This window comes from Coregonus clupeaformis, chromosome 18 (assembly GCF_020615455.1).
Source record: "Coregonus clupeaformis isolate EN_2021a chromosome 18, ASM2061545v1, whole genome shotgun sequence".
NCBI lineage: Eukaryota > Metazoa > Chordata > Actinopteri > Salmoniformes > Salmonidae > Coregonus > Coregonus clupeaformis.
In genome coordinates, this window is record NC_059209.1 from 40080864 (window position 1) to 40105578 (window position 24715).

The 24715-nt window shown below is 42.3% G+C and overlaps 1 protein-coding gene across 2 annotated transcripts in view; it reads right to left on the bottom strand.

Annotated features, from left to right (window-relative positions):
• Positions 1 to 214: 214 nt before the first annotated feature.
• Positions 215 to 24715, bottom strand: part of LOC121581908 (syntaxin-binding protein 1-like) — a 45076-nt gene continuing 20575 nt past the window's right edge. The window contains exons 13-20 of one of the 2 annotated variants that reach the window (XM_045226864.1): positions 20815 to 20895; positions 19869 to 20007; positions 19499 to 19608; positions 18962 to 19066; positions 18462 to 18547; positions 17896 to 18050; positions 3873 to 3998; positions 2266 to 2354 (exon numbers count right to left, since the gene is read on the bottom strand). In XM_045226864.1, the coding sequence (XP_045082799.1) occupies positions 3889 to 3998; positions 17896 to 18050; positions 18462 to 18547; positions 18962 to 19066; positions 19499 to 19608; positions 19869 to 20007; positions 20815 to 20895 (786 nt within the window). In that variant the 3' untranslated portion in view covers positions 2266 to 2354; positions 3873 to 3888. Of the gene's footprint in view, positions 2355 to 3872; positions 3999 to 17895; positions 18051 to 18461; positions 18548 to 18961; positions 19067 to 19498; positions 19609 to 19868; positions 20008 to 20814; positions 20896 to 24715 lie in introns of both variants that reach the window. The other variant, XM_045226865.1, reaches the window with a different exon arrangement.

Sequence of the window (24715 nt, forward strand, 5' to 3'; positions counted from 1 at the left end):
TGTGACTTCTGAAGGTAATTGGTTGCACCATATCTTATTTAGGGGATTCATAGCAAAGGGGTGAATACATTTGCACGCACCATTTTTCCGTTATTTATTTTTTAGAATTTTTGGAAACAAGTTATTTTTTTAATTTCACTTCACCAATTTGGACTATTTTGTATATGTCCATTACATGAAATCCAAATAAAAATCCATTTAAATTACAGGTTGTAATGCAACAAAATAGGAAAAACTCCAAGGGAGATGAATACTTTTGCGAGGCACTGTATGTTGGCTCGTCCTGGCTGTCAAATGTTCTGCGGGCTGCTATGATTATGTTTATCCAGCAATATGCCAATGCTGTTCTCCAGTGGTTGTAAATGGTACTGCAATATTATAATTATAATTGACATACAGTGTAACATTACAGTTTTACTATCACAAAGTCTTACAGTTTAGTTCAGGGGACCCTGTACTAAATTATGCGCTAGCCTCTCAGACATTTGTCTTGAACCCAGATCACTAGTTTGTAACATCAGTAGGGGATCACCAGCAGTCCAATCCATCCTTCCCTCAATGACTAAACTGTTTATTGATATGCATTTCAATCATTTCATGTAATAATGTAACAGACTGTAAAACATCCACATTTTCTTTAATAAAGCAACTTTATTAGAGCTTTAGTATATTAATCTATCTTGAGAAATAATAGATAACCCTGATATAAAGTTAACAAATCAACAACAACACAACAACAATGAGTTTGTATCATGACAGTGTCAACGCTGCACTGGAAAGTGGGACAAAAAATAACTTCAACAGGGAGAATAAATAACAAATCAAATCAATGACAATGTTTCTGAACAGAGACTAAACGAATAGAGGAAGAACTTTCCAATGGCTGATCATCACTGTCCAACTACTGTAACTGTACTGCTAGCTACAGCCCAACTACTGTAACTGTACTGCTAGCTACAGCCCAACTACTGTAACTGTACTGCTAGCTACAGTCCAACTACTGTAACTGTACTGCTAGCTACAGCTACATGACCACTAGTACAGAGAGGCTTCGCAATGGCAATTTCAAAGTCAGAATAATCACCAGAAATAGAAACATTGAATCAGTATGGCATATGTTCTACAAACTACTGATTGCATTACGGGGAAGATGGTGATGATATTTCCAAATGAAAAAATGGTGAGTTTCAAAAATATTGAAAGTAAATTGGTATTTTTGCTCATTGTTCCTGGAACGTTTACAAGCAATGAGATAAAAGCTACAATCCAAACCACTAAAAACCGACCTGGCTTTTCAAATACCTGGGTTAAATGCTTGGGAGTGTATTTGAGTCAGTTATTTGAGTATACAAATACTTTCCAAGTGTATTTCCAAATACATTCCAGTATTCAACTACTTGTTTTTTCAAATAAAGGTTATCTGTCCCCTGTAGCTCAGTTTGTAGAGCATGGCACTTGCAACGCCAGGGTTGTGGGTTCGTTTCCCACGGATGGCCAGTATGAAAATGTATGCACTCACTAACTGTAAGTCGCTCTGGATAAGAGCGTCTGCTAACATGTAAAAATGTAATCTGAACACTTGTTTTGAAATAACTGAAATAGTATTTGAACCCAGGTCTGTTGGAAACACAGGAATCTTATACATCTTTATGAGGGGGTATTAAAGGGAACATTATACTGTAGATCCCATTCCACCATCATCCCAGTTGGTCCCTTTGTATTCCTGAATCCCTGGAACATGACGAGCAATCTACACCAATCACCAGCCTGAATAATTCCTAAAATTCCACCCACACTTATCTAATATCGTCTATGATTGGCTTCCTTTTTAAGGAAGTGCAACGATGGCATCCTGAGATGGCAGTTTACATCCACTGCTCATATAGTATCAACTGTCATCCATCACAAACTCAATCTCTACTCTTCCCTTCAATCTGACAAACACATTTAAATGATATTATGTTATTATACACTCATCAGGGTTTATGTACATTAGGTAAAACATGGTGGTTTTTGGTGGTATGGCTTTAAATGATCTTATTTCACGCTATTAAAAAATGATATCTGAATACATGACTTTGATATGTTTGAAATAGATGCTGCCATTTTCTTAAATCTGTCTTGTTATATGTAGAGTAGAAGGGGTTTGGTATGGATGGGTCCAGAGCAGAATATGCTGGCTGGGGGAGTTTGGAGGTTAGGACAGGGGCAGCTAGTTAAGAGAAGGACAGCTAGTTAGGAGAGGGACAGCTACAGCCTGGGGGCTCTTAGCTGTTCTGCTTAAACCTCTGCTTGTTTATCCATGTCTTTGAGAGTTTGAAGAAGGCTTGTAGGGGTGAAGATATTGGTTGATCCTGCAGAGAGAGAGAGAGAGAGAGAGAGAGAGAGAGAGAGAGAGAGAGAGAGAGAGAGAGAGAGAGAGAGAGAGAGAGAGAGAGAGAGAGAGAGAGAGAGAGAGAGAGAGAGAGAGAGAGAGAGAGAGAGAGAGAGAGAGAGAGAGAGAGAGAGAGAGAAGAGAGAGAGAGAGAGAGAGAGAGAGAGAGAGAGAGAGAGAGAGAGAGAGAGAGAGAGAGAGAGAGAGAGAGAGAGAGAGAGAGAGAGAGAGAGAGAGAGAGAGAGAGAGAGAGAGAGAGAGAGAGAAAATTAGAGTAGTTGAACATCTTGGAACATATCATTGAAGACTTCACTCATCTGCTAAATTAAAGTAGAGTAGATCTACAGTTCCAAAATGGGAATGATAGACAGAAATACACAGAAATCCCATATAAAGACACGGGTTCAGCTTTTAGTCCAGGAAAGAGTATCATATTCACGGAAATATAACATTTCTGCCCCAGTCACCATGATATGTAAAGCAGAAATCGACCATAGCTGCTGCTCCTCTAAACGATTTAGGTGCAAAAAGGCCCAATAAATACAACATCTGTGAAGAAATTTTTCATTGGCATATAGTGTCTTTGAGGAAAAATATATATATTTTTTTCCATCCATTCAATATCAACCCGTCGGTCAAACTGTTTGCCAAACAATCATACAAGTGGTTCTCAATAGTTTGACAGAGAGGTTGATATTGAATGGATGGACAGACATGTTGTTTTCTCAAAGACTAAAATATCCAGAGAAAAGGGGAGCTTTTGACAACTGTCTACATCACAGGAGGTTGGTGGCACCTTCATTGGGGAGGATGGGCACGCGGTAATGGCTGGAGCGGAATCAGGGGAATGGTATCAAATACATCAAACAAATGGTTTCCAGGTGTTTGATGGCATTCCATTTGCTCCGTTCCAACCATTATTATGAGCCGTCCTCCCCTCAGCAGTCTCCAGCGGTCTAAGGCACTGCATCTCAGTGCTAGAGGCATCACTACAGACCCTGGTTCGATTCCAGGCTGTATCACAATCCAGCCATGATTGGGAGTCCCATAGGGCGGCACACAATTGGCCCAGTGTCTTCTGGGTTTGGCCGTCATTGTAAATAAGAATTTGTTCTTAACTGACTTGCCTAGATAAATAAAGGTAAAAAAAAAAAATACAAATAAATAAATAAATACCAAGGACAGTTACAGAGACCACATACAAGATAAACAGAATAGACGACAGCACCACAGACCAAGTACACACAGACATGGAGGGAATAGAGGTGAAAACATTAAACAACCGACTGAACCATAGAACAACAGGATGGAGGACGGATCACAAACAGGGGAATGACAGTGTGGATCCCTATGGGTCCTGGTCAAAAGTAGTGCACTGTAAAAGGAATAGGGTACCATTTGGGACACAGCACAGGGGACTCTGAGTCCTGGGCCAGTGGAAGGGAGGTGGTGAGAGGAGGCTGAAAGAGGTGCTTCACATCACAACAACCATCTTTACTTCTCAGTGTGTGTTCTCATTCTGCGGGGGCAGGCTCTGGTTCCTCAGGGGCAGCGTTGGGGTCCAGGAAGTCAGGGTGCTGCAGCTCCTTCAGGTATTTGGTGGGAGTGAGCATGTGGGTGGAACCTACGGAGGGAGTGGGACAAACGCTGCATGCTCATTTCACATTGTATCTTTATAAGTAGTTTTTTTGGGTGAGGTCTTGAAGTCCCCTGAAAGATAAATGGCAGTCCAATCCACCCATCCATCCGTCAATGCGATGTTGTGACTAAAATGTTAAAGGAGTTCACTTGTGAAAGGATATTCTCTGCATGAATGGAACTTCCTGTCCTGTACTGGGTGGAGCTAAGTAATATACAGTACCAGTCAAAGGTTTGGACACACCTACTCATTCAAGGGTTTTTCTTTATTTTTACTATTTTCTACATTGTAGAATAATAGTGAAGACATCTAAACTATGAAATAACACATATGGAGTCATGTAGTGACCAAAAAAGTGTTAAACAAATCAAAATATATTTTATATTTGAGATCATTCAAAGTAGCTTAACCTCCACTTGACCTCTGATAGATAACTGATCTGAAGATGAATGGATCCGGTACCCTCCTAGAGTAACAAATCTAATCTAATTAGTCACATGCTTTGTAAACAACAGGTGTAGACTAAGTGAAATGCTTACTTACGGTTCCTTTTCCAACAAAGCAGAGTTTAACATGAAGATATACACTACCAGTCAAAGGTTTGGACACACCTACTCATTCAAGGGTTTTTCTTTATTTTTAATATTTTCTACATTGTAGAATAATAGTGAAGACATCAAAACTATGAAATAACACATATGGAATCATGTAGTAACCAAAAAAGTGTTATATATTTTATATATTATACTTCAAATAGCCACCCTTTGCTTTGCACACTCTTGGCATTATCTCAACCAGCTTCATGAGGTAGTCACCTGGAATGCATTTCAATTAACAGGTGTGCCTTGTTAAAAGTTAATTTCAGGAATTTCTTCCCTTCTTAATACATTTGAGCCAATCAGCTGAGTTGTGACAAGGTGGGGGGGGGAGGGGTATACAGAAGATAGCCCTATTTTGTAAAAGACCAAGTCCATATTATGGTAAGAACAGCTCAAATAAGCAAAGAGAAACGACAGTCCATCATTACTTTAAGACATGAAGGTCAGTCAATACGGAACATTTCAAGAAAATTGAAAGTTTCTTCATGTGCAGTCGCAAAAACCAGAAGATAGCCCTATTTTGTAAAAGACCAAGTCCATATTATGGTAAGAACAGCTCAAATAAGCAAAGAGAAACGACAGTCCATCATTACTTTAAGGCATGAAGGTCAGTCAATACGGAACATTTCAAGAAAATTGAAAGTTTCTTCAAGTGCAGTCGCAAAAACCATCAAGCGCTATGATGAAACTGGCTCTCATGAGGACCGCCACAGGAATGGAAGACCCAGAGTTACCTCTGCTGCACAGGATAAGTTCATTAGAGTTACCAGCCTCAGAAATTGCAGCCCAAATAAATGCTTCACAGAGTTCAAGTCACAGAAACATCTCAACATCAACTGTTCAGCGGGGACTGTGTGAATCAGGCCTTCGTGGTCGAATTCCTGCAAAGAAACCACTACTAAAGGACACCAATAAGAAGAAGAGACCTGCTTGGGCCAAGAAACACGAGCAATGGACATTAGACAGGTGGAAATGTGTCCTTTGGTCTGGAGTCCAAATTTGAGATTTTGGGTTCCAACCGCTGTGTCATTGTGAGACGCGGTGTGGGTGAACGGATGATCTCTGCATGTGTAGTTCCCACCGTAATGCATGGAGAAGGAGGTCTTATGGTGTGGGGGTGCTTTGCTTGTGACCCTGTCTGTGATTTATTTAGAATTCAAGGCACACTTAACCAGCATGGCAAGCACAGCATTCTGCAGCGATACGCCATCCCATCTGGTTTGGGCTTAGTGGGACTATAATTTCTCTTTTAACAGGACAATGACCCAACACACCTCCAGGCTGTAGGACTATCATTTGTCTTTTAACAGGACAATGACCCAACACACCTCCAGGCTGTGTAAGGGCTATTTTACCAAGATGGAGAGTGATGCCAGCTTAGTGGAGTCTGCCAATAGCATAGTCAGTGTAGTCAGCTCAGCCATACCCATTGAGACTGTGTCTGTGCCTCGACCTAGGTTGGGCAAAACTAAACATGGTGGTGTTCACCCTAGCAATCTTATTAGGATAAAGACCTCCTCCATTCCTGCCATTATTGAAAGAGATCGTGATACCTCACATCTCAAAATAGGGTTACTTAATGTTAGATCCCTCACTTCAAAGGCAGTCATAGTCAATGAACTAATCACTGATCATAATCTTGATGTGATTGGCCTGACTGAAACATGGCTTAAGCCTGATGAATTTGCTGTGTTAAATGAGGCCTCACCTCCTGGTTACACTAGTGACCATATTCCCCGTGCATCCCGCAAAGGCGGAGGTGTTGCTAACATTTACGATAGCAAATTTCAATTTACAAAAAAAAAAAAAAATGACGTTTTCATCTTTCGAGCTTCTAGTCATGAAATCTATGCAGCCTACTCAATCACTTTTTATAGCTACTGTTTACAGGCCTCCTGGGCCATATACAGCGTTCCTCTCTGAGTTTCCTGAATTCCTATCAGACCTTGTAGTCATAGCAGATCATATTCTAATTTTTGGTGATTTTAATATTCACATGGAGAAGTCCACAGACCCACTCCAAAAGTCTTTCGGAGCCATTATCGACTCAGTGGGTTTTGTCCAACATGTCTCTGGACCTACTCACTGCCACAGTCATACTCTGGACCTAGTTTTGTCCCATGGAATAAATGTTGTAGATCTTAATGTTTTTCCACAAAATCCTGGACTATCGGACCACCATTTTATTACGTTTGCAATCGCAACAAATAATCTGCTCAGACCCCAACCAAGGAGCATCAAAAGTCGTGCTATAAATTCTCAGACAACACAAAAATTCATTGATGCCCTTCCAGACTCCTTCTGCCTACCCAAGGACGTCAGAGGACAAAAATCAGTTAACCACTTAACTGAGGAACTCAATTTAACCTTGCGCAATACCCTAGATGCAGTTGCACCCCTAAAAACGAAAAACATTTGTCATAAGAAACTAGCTCCCTGGTATACAGAAAATACCCGAGCTTTGAAGCAAGCTTCCAGGAAATTGGAACGGAAATGGCGCCACACCAAACTGGAAGTCTTCCGACTAGCTTGGAAAGACAGTACCGTGCAGTACCGAAGAGCCCTCACTGCTGCTCGATCATCCTACTTTTCCAAATTAATCGAGGAAAATAAGAACAATCCAAAATTTCTTTTTGATACTGTTGCAAAGCTAACTAAAAAGCAGCATTCCCCAAGAGAGGATGGTTTTCACTTCAGCAGTGATAAATTCATGAACTTCTTTGAGGAAAAGATCATGACCATTAGAAAGCAAATTACGGACTCCTCTTTGAATCTGCGTATTCCTCCAGGGCTTAGCTGTCCTGGATCTGCACAGCTCTGCGAGGGCCTGGGATCGGGAGAGACACTTAAGTGTTTTAGTACTATATCTCTTGACACAATGATGAAAATAATCATGGCCTCTAAACCTTCAAGCTGCATACTGGATCCTATTCCTACTAAACTGCTGAAGGAGCTGCTTCCTGTGCTTGGCCCTCCTATGTTGAACATAATAAACAGCTCTCTATCCACCGGATGTGTACCAAACTCACTAAAAGTGGCAGTGATAAAGCCTCTCTTGAAAAAGCCAAACCTTGACCCGGAAAATATAAAAAACTATCGGCCTATATCGAATCTTCCATTCCTCTCAAAAATTTTAGAAAAAGCTGTTGCGCAGCAACTCACTGCCTTTCTGAAGACAAACAATGTATACGAAATGCTTCAGTCTGGTTTTAGACCCCATCATAGCACTGAGACTGCACTTGTGAAGGTGGTAAATGACCTTTTAATGGCGTCAGACCGAGGCTCTGCATCTGTCCTCGTGCTACTAGACCTTAGTGCTGCCTTTGACACCATCGATCACCACATTCTTTTGGAGAGACTGGAAACCCAAATTGGTCTACACGGACAAGTTCTGGCCTGGTTTAGATCCTACCTGTCGGAAAGATATCAGTTTGTCTCTGTGAATGGTCTGTCCTCCGACAAATCAACTGTACATTTCGGTGTTCCTCAAGGTTCCGTTTAGGACCACTATTGTTTTCACTATATATTTTACCTCTTGGGGATGTTATTCGAAAACATAATGTTAACTTTCACTGCTATGCGGATGACACACAGCTGTACATTTCAATGAAGCATGGTGAAGCCCCAAAATTGCCCTCGCTAGAAGCCTGTGTTTCAGACATAAGGAAGTGGATGGCTGAAAACTTTTTACTTTTAAACTCGGACAAAACAGAGATGCTTGTACTAGGTCCCAAGAAACAAAGAGATCTTCTGTTAAATCTGACAATTCATCTTGATGGTTGTAAAGTCGTCTCAAATAAAACTGTGAAGGACCTAGGCGTTACTCTTGACCCTGATCTCTCTTTTGACGAACATATCAAGACTGTTTCAAGGACAGCTTTTTTCCATCTACGTAACATTGCAAAAATCAGAAATTTTCTGTCCAAAAATGATGCAGAAAAATTAATCCATGCATTTGTTACTTCTAGATTAGACTACTGCAATGCTCTATTTTCCGGCTACCCGGATAAAGCACTAAATAAACTTCAGTTAGTGCTAAATACGGCTGCTAGAATCCTGACTAGAACCAAGAAATTTGATCATATTACTCCAGTGCTAGCTTCCCTACACTGGCTTCCTGTTAAGGCAAGGGCTGATTTCAAGGTTTTACTGTTAACCTATAAAGCGTTACATGGGCTTGCTCCTACCTATCTTTCCGAGTTGGTCCTGCCATACATACCAATACGTACGCTACGGTCACAAGACGCAGGCCTCCTAATTGTCCCTAGAATTTCTAAGCAAACAGCGGGAGGCAGGGCTTTCTCCTATAGATCTCCATTTTTATGGAACAGTCTGCCTACCCATGTGAGAGACGCAGACTCGGTCTCAACCTTTAAGTCTTTACTGAAGACTTATCTCTTCAGTAGGTCATATGATTGAGTGTAGTCTGGCCCAGGAGTGTGAAGGTGAACGGAAAGGCTGGAGCAACGAACAGCCCCTTGCTGTCTCTGCCGGGCCGGTTCCCCTCTCCACTGGGGTTCTCTGCCTCTAACCCTGTTGCAGGGGCTGAGTCACTGGCTTGCTGGTGCTCTTTCATGCCGTCCCTGGGAGGGGTGCGTCACTTGAGTGGGTTGAGTTACTGACGTGATCTTCCTGTCTGGGTTGGCGCCCCCCTTGGTTTGTGCTGTGGTGGAGACCTCTGTGGGCTATACTCGGCCTTGTCTCAGGATTGTAAGTTGGTGGTTGGGGATATCCCTCTAGTGGTGCGGGGGCTGTGCTTTGGCGGAGTGGGTGGGGTTATATCCTTCCTGTTTGGCCCTGTCCGGGGTTTCTTCGGATGGGGCCACAGTGTCTCCGGACCGCTCCTGTCTCAGCCTCCAGTATTTATGCTGCAGTAGTTTATGTGTCGGGGGGCTGGGGTTAGTTGGTTATACCTGGAGTACTTCTCCTGTCTTATCCAGTGTCCTGTGTGAATTTAAGTATGCTCTCTCTAATTCTCTCGTTCTCTCTTTCTCTCTGAGAACCTGAGCCCTAGGACCATACGTCAGGACTACCGGGCATGATGACACCTTGCTGTCCCCAGTCCGCCTGGCCTTGCTGCTATTCCAGTTTCAACTGTTCTGCCTGCGGCTACGAAACCCCTACCTGTCCCAGACCTGCTGTTTTCAACTCTAAATGATCGGCTATGAAAAGCCAACTGAGAGACCTGAGCCCTAGGACCATACGTCGGGACTACCGGCCGTGGTGACTCCTTGCTGTCCCCAGTCCGCCTGGCCTTGCTGCTATTCCAGTTTAAACTGTTCTGCCTGCGGTTATGGAACCCCTACCTGTCCCAGACCTGCTGTTTTAAACTCTAATGATCGGCTATGAAAAGCCAACTGAGATTTATTCCTGATTATTATTTGACCATGCTTGTCACTTATGAACATTTTTGAACATCTTGGCATGGTTCTGTTATAATCTCCACCCGGCACAGCCAGAAGAGGACTGGCCACCCCTCATAGCCTGGTTCCTCTCTAGGTTTCTTCCTAGGTTTTGCCTTTCTAGGGAGTTTTTCCTAGCCACCGTGCTTCTACACCTGCATTACTAGCTGTTTGGGGTTTTAGGCTGGGTTTCTGTACAGCACTTCGAGATATTAGCTGATGTAAGAAGGGCTATATAAAATAAAATTGATTGAAATTGATTGATTGATGGAGTGCTGCATCAGATGACCTGGCCTCCACAATCCCCCGACCTCAACCCAATTGAGATGGTTTGGGATGAGTCGGACGGCAGAGTGAAGGAAAAGCACCCAACAAGTGCTCAGCATATGTGGGAATTCCTTCAAGACTGTTGGAAAAGCATTCCAGGTGAAGCTGGTTGAAAGAATGCCAAGATTGTCAAATATATTTTGATTCGTTTAACACTTTTTTGGTTACTACATGATTCCATATGTGTTATTTCATAGTTTTGATGTCTTCACTAATATTCTACAATGTAGAAAGTAGTAAAAATAAAGAAAAACCCTTGAATGAGTAGGTGTGTCCAACATTTTCACTGGTACTGTATATATATTTTTTATAGTGACACAAGGAATAAATATACAGTTAATAACAATAACGAGTAAAAATATTATGGCTATATACAGGGAGTACCAGGTAATAACATGGCTATATACAGGGAATACCAGGTAATAACATGGCTATATACAGGGAGTACCAGGTAATAACATGGCTATATACAGGGAGTACCAAGTAATAACATGGCTATATACATGGAGTACCAGGTAATAACATGGCTATATACAGGGAGTACCAGGTAATAGCATGGCTATATACAGGGAGTACCAGGTAATAGCATGGCTATATACAGTGGTGTAAAGTACTTAAGTAAAAATACTTTAAAGTACTACTTAAGTAGTTTTTGGGGTATCTGTACTTTACTTTACTATTTAAATTTTTGCCAACTTTGACTTTTACTTCACTACATTCCAAAAAAAATAAAAAAATGTTTTACTCCATACATTTTCCCTGACACCCAAAAGTACTCGTTACAATTTGACAGGAAAATGGTCCAATTCACATACTTATCAAGAGAACATCCCTGGTTATGCCTTCTGCCTCTGATCTGGCAGACTCACTAAACACAAATGCTTTGTTTGTAAATTATGTCTGAGTGTTGGAGTGTGCCCCTGGCTATCCGTCAATAATAAAATAAAATAAATTGGTGCCGTCTGGTTTGCTTAATATAAGCGAGAGTTGCACCCCTTCTCAAAAAACCAACACTCGATCCCTCTGATGTCAACAACTACAGACCAGTATCCCTTCTTTTTTTTTTTTTTTTTTTTTTTTTTTATATATATATTCCCCTTTATTACTTTTCAACCCCACCATCCTTTCCCTACTTGGAGTAAATTAGTGAACAACAACGCCCAGGCCTCTACTTCCGGTCTATACTTACTATCTACACCTTATAGACAGAGTTAATTTTACAATAATTCTATATCTATCTATATATATATATATATATATATATATATATTTATTTTTTGCTCCTAAACTTCTTCTACTCTCAACCTCTCCGATCATTTTCATGATGTCCATCCGGTTTGCTTCTAAATGCCATATCTTTCTAACTGTGCTCTTTCCCAAAAGCTCCCAACATACAACCTATATACTTATTATGGACACAGTATGCTTACATTATTAGCTATCTTTGTTATTATTTGTTGTTATTTGTTATTAGTCCCATCCTTCAACTCTATTCAATACCTCCCATCTATCTCTTAACACCATCCATATAGGATTTCTATTTGCCATATATATTTCAACCATACTGTGATGTTTTACAAAAGTTCTGAACCTTTCTATTCTCATTGCTTCTACAGATTGTGAATTAAAAATAAACATTTTTGCTAAAAGTATTATTATATTATTGATTGATTGACTATGACTTTTCAGATCACCCAGTAATGCTATCTGCAAGGTTAGTTCCAGGTAAATATTGCAATCCTTTAGCCATTCCTGGACCTGTGTCCAAAAAACAAGCTACAAATGGACAGAACCAAAACAAATGATCTAATGATTCTATCTCTTCACAGCAAAATCTGCAGAGCTGGGAAGATTGTATCCCCCATATAAATAACATTCTATTGGTAGCAAGAATTTTATATAATAATTTAAATTGAAAGATTCTAATTTTTGAATCCGGTGTCGTTTTGCGTGTCAGTTCATAAACACTATGCCATGGGATCGGTACGTCAAAGATCTCTTCCCAACTATTTTGCAATCTATATGGGACTGCTGTCAATCCTTTGGTCCTTAAGTGAAACTGATATACTTTTTTATTTATCACAGTTTTCCTTAACCAATTATGTTCTTTAATGCAAGGCCGACAGACAAGTTCCTTACTTTCTCCCCCTTCAACTTTCCTCTTCCACTTTTGCGGTAAGGCTGCAATTATTTGGTTGTAATTTTGGGTAGAGCAGACATTTCCATATGTTTTTGTTAGCTGCATGTGCGACATAACTCCACCAGTCCTACCGATGATATCATTTACGAAGATTATACCTTTTTTAAACATTCTGTCAAAAAATAAAGGTTTTTTGTCAATTAGTATATTTGAATTTAACCACAATATTTGTTGCATTATTTGTTCTGTCGTTTCTGGAGGATTAAATTGAAATTGCAACCAACTTTCTATGGCTTGTTTTAGAAATAGTGACATTTGGGAGATTATTTCCTTTTCAAATAACTGAAAGTGAGAGGTTGTAATCTGAATAAAGGGAAAAAGGCCTTTCTTGAACAGTGGGTGAGACAATCTTACTAATTTGCTTGAGAACCAGTTCGGATTTAAGTATAACTTTTGGATGACTGAAGATTTTAGTGATAGGTCTAATGCTTTAATATTTAATAATTTCTGTCCTTGAATTCATATTCATTATATAAATATGCTCTTTTAATTTTGTCTGGCTTGCCGTTCCAAATAAAATTGAATATTTTTTTCTCATATAATTTAAAAAACTGTTTGCTAGGGCGTAGGCAAGACCATAAGCAAATAGGTAAACTGGGATAATACTAAAGAGTTAATCAGGGTGATTTTTCCACAAATTGACAGGTATTTTCCTTTCCATGGTAGTAAGATCTTATCTATTTTTGCTAACTTTCTATTAAAATTTATTGAAGTGAGATCATTTATTTCCTTTGGGATATGTATTCCGAGTATATCCACATCACCATCAGACCATTTTATTGGTAAACTACATGGTAATGTAAAAATTGTATTTTTTAGTGATCCAATACGTAATATAGTACATTTGTCATAATTTGGTTTTAATCCAGAGAGGTTAGAAAATGTATCTAGATCCTCTATGAGGCTGTGGAGGGATTCTAGTTGTGGATCTAAAAGAAAACATGAATCATCTGCGTACAATGACACCTTTGTTTTTAAGCCCTGTATTTCTAATCCTCTGATATTATTATTGGATCTGATTTTAATAGCTAACATCTCGATGGCCACAATAAATAGATATGCCGATAGTGGACAACCTTGTTTCACTCCTCTTGACAGTTTGAAACTTTCTGAGAAATAGCCATTATTTACTATTTTACACCTAGGGTTACTATACATGATTTTGACCCAGTATCCCTTCTTTCTTTTCTCTCCAAAACTATTGAGCGTGCCGTCTTTAGCCAACTCTCTTGCTATCTCTCTCAGAATTACCTTCTTGATCCAAACCAGTCAGGTTTCAAGACTGGTCATTCAACTAAGACTGCTCTTCTCTGTGTCACGGAGGCTCTCCGCACTGCTAAAGCTAACTCTCTCTCCTCTGCTCTTGTCCTTCTAGACCTGTCTTCTGCCTTTGATACTGTGAACCATCAGATCCTCCTCTCCACCCTCTCCAAGCTGGGCATCTCCGGCGCGGCTCACTCTTGGATTGCGTCCTACCTGACCGGTCGCTCCTACCAAGTGGCGTGGCGAGAAGCTGTCTCCGCACCACGTGCTCTCACCACTGGTGTCCCCCAGGGCTCAGTTCTAGGCCCTCTCCTATTCTCGCTATACACCAAGTCACTTGGCTCTGTCATATCCTCACATGGCCTCTCCTATCATTGCTACGCAGACGACACACAACTAATCTTCTCCTTTCCCCCTTCTGATAACCAGGTGGCGAATCGCATCTCTGCATGTCTGGCAGACATATCACTATGGATGACGGATCACCACCTCAAGCTGAACCTTGGCAAGACGGAGCTGCTCTTCCTCCCGGGGAAGGACTGCCCGTTCCATGATCTCGCCATCACGGTTGACAACTCCGTTGTGTCCTCCTCCCAGAGTGCGAAGAGCCTTGGCGTGACCCTGGACAACACCCTGTCGTTCTCCGCTAACATCAAGGCGGTGACCCGATCCTGTAGGTTCATGCTCTACAACATTCGGAGAGTACGACCCTGCCTTACACAGGAAGCGGCACAGGTCCTAATCCAGGCACTTGTCATCTCCCGTCTGGATTACTGCAACTCGCTGTTGGCTGGGCTCCCTGCCTGTGCCATTAAACCCCTACAACTCATCCAGAATGCCGCAGCCCGTCTGGTGTTCAACCTTCCCAAGTTCTCTCACGTCACCCCGCTCCTCCGCACACTACATTGGCTTCCAGTTGAAGCTCGCATCTGCTACAAGACCATGGTGCTTGCCTACGGAGCTGTGAGGGGAACGGCACCTCTGTACCTTCAGGCTCTGATCAGTCCCTACACCCAAACGAGGGCATTGCGTTCATCCACCTCTGGCCTGCTGGCTCCCCTACCGCTGCTGAAGCACAGTTCCCGCTCAGCCCAGTCAAAACTGTTCGCTGCTCTGGCACCCCAATGGTGGAACAAGCTCCCTCACGACGCCAGGACAGCGGAGTCACTCAACACCTTCCGGAGACATTTGAAACCCCACCTCTTTAAGGAACACCTGGGATAGGATAAAGTAATCATTCTAACCCCCCTTACCCCCCCCCTCAAAAAAAAAATATATATATATAATAATAATTTGTAAAGTGGTTATCCCACTGGCTATAAGGTGAATGCACCAATTTGTAAGTCGCTCTGGATAAGAGCGTCTGCTAAATGACGTAAATGTAAATGTAAATGTAAATTTGAAATGGTTTATACTTTTACTTTTGATACTTAAGTACATTTGAGCAATTCCATTTACTTTTGATACTTAAGTATATTTAAAACCAAATACTTTTAGACTTTTACTCAAGTAGTATTTTACTGGGTGACTTTCACTTTTACTTGAGACATTTTCTATTAAGGTATCATTACTTTTACTCAAGTATGACAATTAAGTACCTTTTCCACCACTGGCTATATACAGGGAGTACCAGGTAATAACATGGCTATATACCGGAAGTACAAGGTAATAACATGGCTAAAATACATGGAGTACCAGGTAATAACATGGCTATATACAGGGAGTACCAGGTAATAACTTGGCTATATACAGGGAGTACCAGTACCGAGTCGATGAGCAGGGGTACGAGGTAATAACATGGCTATATACAGGGAGTACCAATACCGAGTCGATGTTCAGGGGTACGAGGTAATAACATGGCTATATACAGGGAGTACCAGTACTGAGTCGATGTGCAGGGGTACGAGGTAATAACATGGCTATATACAGGGAGTACCAGTACTGAGTTGACGTGCAGGGATACGAGGTAATAACATGGCTATATACAGGGAGTACCAGTACTGAGTCGATGTGCAGGGGTACGACTGTGTCCTGTGCCTGACCCTGCATGGTATCCATTCCCTGTTGTCACAACAGCACATACATCCAGTCTCTGATGCTTTCTCAAAAACACGATCTGATCTGATCTGAGCACACAAAGCAGATTCCATCCAGCAGCAGCTGAGTCCGCCACAGTGGAATAGAACTATACAGTGTAGGGAAAAAAGTATTTGATCACCTGCTGATTTTGTATGTTTGCCCACTGACAAAGACATGATCAGTCTATAATTTGAATGGTAGGTTTATTTGAACAGTGAGAGACAGAATAACAACAACAAAATCCAGAAAAACGCATGTCAAAAATGTTATCAATAGATTTTGCATTTTAATGAGGGAAATAAGTATTTGACCCCTCTGCAAAAAATGACTTAGCACTTGGTGGCAAAACCCTTGTTGGCAATCACAGAGGTCAGACATTTCTTGTAGTTGGCCACCAGGTTTGCACACATCTCAGGAGGGATTTTGTCCCACTCCTTTTTGCAGATCTTCTCCAAGTCATTAAGGTTTCGAGGCTGACGTTTGGCAACTTGAACCTTCAGCTCCCTCCACAGATTTTCTATGGGATTAAGGTCTGGAGACTGGCTAGGCCACTCCAGGACCTTAATGTGCTTCTTCTTGAGCCACTCCTTTGTTGCCTTGGCCGTGTGTTTTGGGTCATTGTCATGCTGGAATACCCATCCACGACCCATTTTCAATGCCCTGGCTGAGGGAAGGAGGTTCTCACCCAAGATTTGACGGTACGTGGCCCTGTCCATCGTCCCTTTGATGCGGTGAAGTTGTCCTGTCCCCTTCGCAGAAAAACACCCCCAAAGCATAATGTTTCCACCTCCATGTTTGACGGTGGGGATGGTGTTCTTGGGGTCATAGGCAGCATTCCTCCTCCTCCAAACACGGCGAGTTGAGGTAATGCCAAAGAGCTCGATTTTGGTCTCATCTGACCACAACACTTTCACCCAGTTCTCCTCTGAATCATTCAGATGTTCATTGGCAAACTACAGACGAGCCTGTATATGTGCTTTCTTGAGCAGGGGGACCTTGCGTGCGCTGCAGGATTTCAGTCCTTCACGGCATAGTGTGTTACCAATTGTTTTCTTGGTGACTATGGTCCCAGCTGCCTTGAGATCATTGACAAGATCCTCACGTGTAGTTCTGGGCTGATTCCTCACCGTTCTCATGATCATTGCAACTCCACGAGGTGAGATCTTGCATGGAGCCCCAGGCCGAGGGAGATTGACAGTTCTTTTGTGTTTCTTCCATTTGTGAATATTCGCACCACCTGTTGTCACCTTCTCACCAAGCTGCTTGGCGATGGTCTTGCAGCCCATTCCAGCCTTGTGTAGGTCTACAATCTTGTCCCTGACATCCTTGGAGAGCTCTTTGGTCTTGGCCATGGTGGAGAGTTTGGAATCTGATTGATTGATTGCTTCTGTGGACAGGTGTCTTTTATAAAGGTAACAAGCTGAGATTAGAAGCACTCCTTTTAAGAGTGTGCTCCTAATCTCAGCTCGTTACCTGTATAAAAGACACCTGGGAGCCAGAAATCTTTCTGATTGGGAGGGGGTCAAATACTTATTTCCCTCATTAAAATGCAAATCAATTTATAACATTTTTGACATGCGTTTTTCTGGATTTTTTTGTTGTTATTCTGTCTCTCACTGTTCAAATAAACCTACCATTAAAATTATAGACTGATCATTTCTTTGTCAGTGGGCAAACGTACAAAATCAGCAGGGGATCAAATACTTTTTTCCCTCACTGTAGGATTTCAACAGTATATTCTAATGATTTCCACAGTTCCTAAGTATCGCCATGCCAGGATGATTCAGGATATGTAGATGGAGTAGATGTCTCCTTTTTCCCTGCAATAAAGTTCTGATTGTACACCCTATGCCTGCTTCCTACTAGGCCTAGAATGTATATCCAGGTAGAATGTACATAGAAGGGCTACGTGGTGCAATGAGTATAATTCTCAAGTCCGGCATAGAGTGCATTCTATGTCGGACATACAGTTGTGACCATGGCATTTTACCCCACGCATGCTGCCAACTCACCAATGATGGCCTCCCATTTGCCATTGGCCTGTGTGACTTCGTAGACGCAGCGCATCTCGCTAAAGGTCATGCCTCCGATGATGAAGACGATGACCCGAGGACCCGTCTTCATCTCTGTGGGGCCCTTGTTCTTGTGCCAGTTACCGTACCGGGCACTGCAATGAGAGGGCAGGACATTCAAGTAACACTTTATATGGATAGTCCATCTATGATGAGATATACTGTTAAGATGCTACTGAAAGGTTGAAGATAGCTGGTGAGATGTTGATAATAGTCTACTGACAGTTGGTTAAACATCTGTGGATGGACTACAGCCACTTTCTTGTTGAAAGTCAACAGACATGCAGTTGACATGTTACTGTTAGCCTGTTGACAGTTTGTGGAGTGTAGAACAGATGGACTATCCAATTAAAGTGTTGCCGACATTCAAACCAAAGTATTGGGATATATTGAGGCCGTTCCTACCTCCACTAGAAGCTAAAATGAATAATTCCAGTAAGTCATTGGAAACTCAGAAGTGACAGACTACAGAGGGGATGTAAAATTAACATAGTTAATCTTCATACCTTGATGGAGCGCTGGAGTGGGTGGAGGCAGTGCGTTGGGAGATGTAGGGGTACTGCTTTGGATCCAGTTTGTCCTCAATAGCATCCTGTAGAGAAACAAAATGGAGTCAGTGGACTAAACCTAGCTTCATGTCCACACCCTGGTTCAACCCTAACCTTAGCTTCATGTCCATACCCCGGCTCAAACCTAACCCTAACCCAATGTCCACACCCCGGCTCAACCCTAACCTTAGCTTCATGTCCACACCCCGGCTCAACCCTAACCTTAGCTTCATGTCCACACCCCGGCTCAACCCTAACCTTAGCTTCATGTCCACACCCCGGCTCCCTAACCTTAGCTTCATGTCCACACCCCGGCTCAACCCTAACTGTAAAAGCTAGATACCACTATTTTCCTGTTAGTCTTAACTTAGTATCCACCCACACTAAACTACTAGGATAGATCCTACTTTCTAATCAAATCCAATGTATAACGGTCTAGGATAGCAGACTGGACTTGCCTCCAAGATGTCCTTGATAAGAGGGGTCCATCGGGAGAGCTGGTATGTCTGCTCACTCACTCTCTCCTTCCGGTCAGTCTTCTTCACCTTGCGGGCCGGGTTCCCCTAGAAAATAATAATAATAATAATAATAATAATAATAATAATAATTTGATTAGGAATGCTTCTCATTACATAAGGAATCTCAAAGTGCTTAGAGTAGATGACTGATGCACTCAAATACTCTTCAGTTGGACACAGACAGCATATAATCACTGAGGATATCTTATTTATGCCACTTTTCAAAGATGGATCCCCAATCCACATGCTAAAGTGGTTCTACTCCATTGTGTGAGAGAGTTGTGAGATGGTTCCACAATGGTTCATATTCATTAGGGCACAATGTAGCAAAAAAAACGTTTTGCAACAGAAAATAAAAACAAGTGTTTCTTATTGGACAAATTAGTTTGTAGTACCTCCCTGTTTCAGTCAGTTTTCTTCCGCTCGGTGCCTAATGAATACAGGTCCTGGTGTTACTATGTTCCTATAGGAGCTCACCTCTGAGATGATGGGCATGCCCATATGGGCCATGTTGGAGATGATGTCACTGTCCTCGGGAGGGATGTTAGCATGCTGGAGGAGCTTACACAGGTTCTCCTCCGAAACACCTGACACATGCACAAACACAGACATGGACACATGCACCGAAAACACACACACACACATTTGAAAGTATGCACAGAAACATGCACACACCCAAATCAACGCTTGATAATTAGTTGATTATTTGAATCAGCTGTGTAGTGGTTGGGCAAAAACCAAAACGTGCTCCCCTTGGGTGTCCCTGGGACAGAGTTTGGGAAACTATGTATTAGTACATAGTAATGTACATAGTAAACTACAGACACTCAGAAAAGGGATTTATTACCGTTCTTCATGAAGATATAGAGGAGGATGATGCGAATCTTGTCAAAGACGGTGACGTCTTTGTCCAGCAGGACGGGCACGATGGCCCTCATGGGGTCCTTGATCTTCTCCCCCTCTGCGTCCGTACCCATCGCTAGGTCCTGGGGTAGTGCAAGGGGCAAAGACAGGGGGGGGGGCACAGGGTGAATTAGATGGTTAGATATACACTGACTGGACAAAACATTAAGAACACCTTCCTAATATTGAGTTGCCCCCCACCCCCATTTGCCATTAGAACAGCCTCAATTTGTCGGGGCATGGACCCTACGTGGAATCCCTGTGGAATGCTGGCCCATGTTGACGCCAATGCTTCCCACAGTTGTGTCAAGTTGGTTGGATGTCCTTTGGGTGGTGGACCATTCTTGATACACTGTTGAGTGTGAAAAACCCAGCAGAGTTGCAGTTTTTGACACAAACCGGTGCTCCTGGCACCTAATACTACCATACCCCGTTCAAAAGCACTTAAATCATTTGTCTTGCCCATTCACTCTCTGAATGGCACACATACACAATCCATGTCTCAATTGTCTCAAGGCTTGAAAATCCTTCTTTAACCTGTCTCCTCCCTTTCATCTACACTGCTTGAAGTGGATTTAATGAGTGACATCAATGAGGGATCATAGCTTTCACCTGGATTCACCTGGTCAGTCTATGTCATGGAAAGAGCAGGTGTCCTTAATGTTTTGTACACTCAGTGTATACCCAGAGTACCTATTTAAACCAAGTGTACTCCAATTCACTGGAGCACCTACAAATATCATCAAGTTGTACAAGTCCACTATGTGCCGATTGGTGTCAGCAATCAGCACCTGTAACTTCTTTGGTCTTCATTTTCAAGCGTCTCATAGTCTTTGGTCTTTGATCTGAGGAGAAGGGTACTGAACATGGAACACTGGTCATTGTGTTACCTGCTCCACACGACACAGCTTGTCCACGGTGCCCTGATAGCGGTTCATACAGTCCTCAGCCAGGTGGAGGTGGGTGGAGTACTGAAACACAGGGAGGAGTGCACACACGCAGGTGGTCAGTGGTAAAGTCAGAAGACTGTAGTTGGTTAAGTGTGCATACTATGTCAACATCCCAAATGGCACCCTATTCCCTATATAGTGCGCTACTTTTTAACAGGGCCAAAACAATTTACTATTATAGGGAATAAATAGGGTGCCATTTGGGATGCAAACTATAAGTCTGTATAGTATCATTGCTGAAGCCTCAGCATTCCTTAGACTTCAGGGGTGTCAACTCATTCCATGGAGTGCCTAGTGTCTGCTGGTGTTTGGTTTTTCCTTTCAATTAAGACCTAGACAACCAGGTCAGGGGAATTCCTTACTAATCAGTGACCTCAATTCATCAATCAAGTACAAGGGAGGAGCGAAAACCTGCAACCGCTCGGCCCTCAGTGGAATGAGTTAGACACCAGTACCTTAGATCCCACACATTCATAGTCCACTTAGTCCATAGTAAAGGTCTTCAACATGAAATACAGTGCCTTCGGAAAGTATTCAGACCCCTTGACTTTTTCCACATTTTGTTACGTTACAGCCTTATTCTAAAATTGATTAAATTGTTTTTTTCCCTCATCAATCTACACACAATACCCCATAATGACAAAGCAAAAACAGGTTTTTAGAAGTATTTGTGAATTCACAAATAATACAATCTGAAATATCACATTTACGTACAGTACATTTTTACATTTTACATTTTAGTCATTCAGCAGATGCTCTTATCCAGAGCGACTTACAGTTAGTGAGTGCATACATGTTTTTCTTTTTAGTTTTTTTTCATACAGTACCAGTCAAAAGTTTGGACAAACCTACTCATTCCAGGGTTTTTCTTTATTTTTTACTATTTTCTACATTGTAGAATAATAGTGAAGACATCAAAACTATAAAATAACACATATGGAATCATGTAGTAACCAAAAAAGTGTTAAACAAGTCAAAATATATTTTAGATTTTAGATTCTTCAAAGTAGCTGCCTTGATGACAGCTTTGCACACTCTTGGCATTCTCTCAACCAGCTTCACCTGGAATGCTTTTCCAACAGTCTTGAAGGAGTTCCCACATATGCTGAGCACTTGTTGGCTGCTTTTCCTTCACTCTGCGGTCCAACTCATCCCAAACCATCAAAACTATGAAATAACACATATAGAATCATGTAGTAACCAAAAAAAGTGTTAAACAAATATATTTTATATTTGAGATTCTTCAAAGTAGCCACCCTTTGAGATGGTTTGGGATGAGTTGGACCGCAGAGTGAAGGAAAAGCAGCCAACAAGTGCTCAGCATACAGTGGGGAGAACAAGTATTTGATACACTGCCGATTTTGCAGGTTTTCCTACTTACAAAGCATGTAGAGGTCTGTAATTCTTATCATAGGTACACTTCAACTGTGAGAGACGGAATCTAAAACCAAAATCCAGAAAATCACATTGTATGATTTTTAAGTAATTAATTTGCATTTTATTGCATGACATAAGTATTTGATACATCAGAAAAGCAGAACTTAAAATTTGGTACAGAAAGCTTTGTTTGCAATACAGAGATAAAGGTCTTGACCAGGTTTGCACACACTGCAGCAGGGATTTTGGCCCACTCCTCCATACAGACCTTCTCCACATCCTTCAGGTTTCGGGGCTGTCGCTGGGCAATACGGACTTTCAGCTCCCTCCAAAGATTTTCTATTGGGTTCAGGTCTGGAGACTGGCTAGGCCACTCCAGGACCTTGAGATGCTTCTTACGGAGCCACTCCTTAGTTGCCCTGGCTGTGTGTTTCGGGCCGTTGTCATGCTGGAAGACCCAGCCACGACCCATCTTCAATGCTCTTACTGAGGGAAGGATGTTGTTGGCCAAGATCTCGCGATACATGGCCCCATCCATCCTCCCCTCAATACGGTGCAGTCGTCCTGTCCCCTTTGCAGAAAAGCATCCCCAAAGAATGATGTTTCCACCTCCATGCTTCACGGTTGGGATGGTGTTCTTGGGGTTGTACTCATCCTTCTTCTTCCTCCAAACACGGCGAGTGGAGTTTAGACCAAAAAGCTCTATTTTTGTCTCATCAGACCACATGACCTTCTCCCATTCCTCCTCTGGATCATCCAGATGGTCATTGGCAAACTTCAGACGGGCCTGGACATGCACTGGCTTGAGCAGGGGGACCTTGCGTGTGCTGCAGGATTTTAATCCATGACGGTGTAGTGTGTTACTAATGGTTTTCTTTGAGACTGTGGTCCCAGCTCTCTTCAGGTCATTGACCAGGTCCTGCCGTGTAGTTCTGGGCTGATCCCTCACCTTCCTCATGATCATTGATGCCCCACGAGGTGAGATCTTGCATGGAGCCCCAGACCAAGGGTGATTGACCGTCATCTTGAACTTCTTTCATTTTCTAATAATTGCGCCAACAGTTGTTGCCTTCTCACCGAGCTGCTTGCCTATTGTCCTGTAGCCCATCCCAGCCTTGTGCAGGTCTACAATTTTATCCCTGATGTCCTTACACAGCTCTCTGGTCTTGGCCATTGTGGAGAGGTTGGAGTCTGTTTGATTGAGTGTGTGGACAGGTGTCTTTTATACAGGTAACGAGTTCAAACAGGTGCAGTTAATACAGGCAATGAGTGGAGAACAGGAGGGCTTCTTAAAGAAAAACTAACAGGTCTGTGAGAGCCAGAATTCTTACTGGTTGGTAGGTGATCAAATACTTATGTCATGCAATAAAATGCAAATGTATTACTTAAAAATCATACAATGTGATTTTCTGGATTTTTAGATTCCATCTCTCACAGTTGAAGTGTACCTATGATAACAATTACAGATCTCTACATGCTTTGTAAGTAGGAAAACCTGCAAAATCGGCAGTGTATCAAATACTTGTTCTCCCCACTGTATGTGGGAACTCCTTCAAGACTGTTGGAAAAGCATTCCAGGTGAAGCTGGTTGAGAGAATGCCAAGAGTGTGAAAAGCTGTCATCAAGGCAGCTACTTCGAAGAATCTAAAATCTAAAATATATTTTGATTCGTTTAACACTTTTTTGGTTACTACATGATTCCATATGTGTTATTTCATAGTTTTGATGTCTTCACTATTATTCTACAATGTAGAAAATAGTAAAAATAAAGAAAAACCCTTGAATGAGTAGGTGTGTCCAAACTTTTGACTGGTACTGTAACTATTCAGACCCTTTACTCAGTACTTTGTTGAAACACTTTTAGCAGCAATTACAGCATCACGTCTTCTTGGGTATGTCGCTACAAGCTTGGCACACCTGTATTTGGGGAGTTTCTCCCATTCTTCTCCTGAGCGCTCTGGAGCAGGTTTTCATCAAGGATCTCTCTGTACTTTGCTCCGTTCATCTTTGCCTCGATCCTGACTAGTCTCCCAGTCCCTGCCGCTGAAAAACATCCCCACAGCATGATGCTGCCACCACCATGCTTCACCGTAGGGATGGTGCCAGGTTTCATCCAGACGTGAAGCTTGGCATTCAGGCCAAAGAGTTCAATCTTGGTTTCATCAGACCAGAGAATCTTGCTTCTCATGGTCTGAGAGTCTTTAGGTGCCTTTTGGCAAACTCCAAGCAGGCTGTCATGTGCCTTTTACTGAGGAGTGGCTTCTGTCTGGCCACTCTACCATAAAGGCCTGCATGGTGGAGTGCTGCAGAGATCGTTGTCCTTCTGGAAGGTTCTCCCATCTCCACAGAGGAACTCTAGAGCTCTGTCAGAGTGACCATTGGGTTCTTGGCCACCTCCCTGACCAAGGCCCTTCTCCCCCGATTGCTCAGTTGGGCCGGGCGGCCAGCTCTAGGAAGAGTCTTG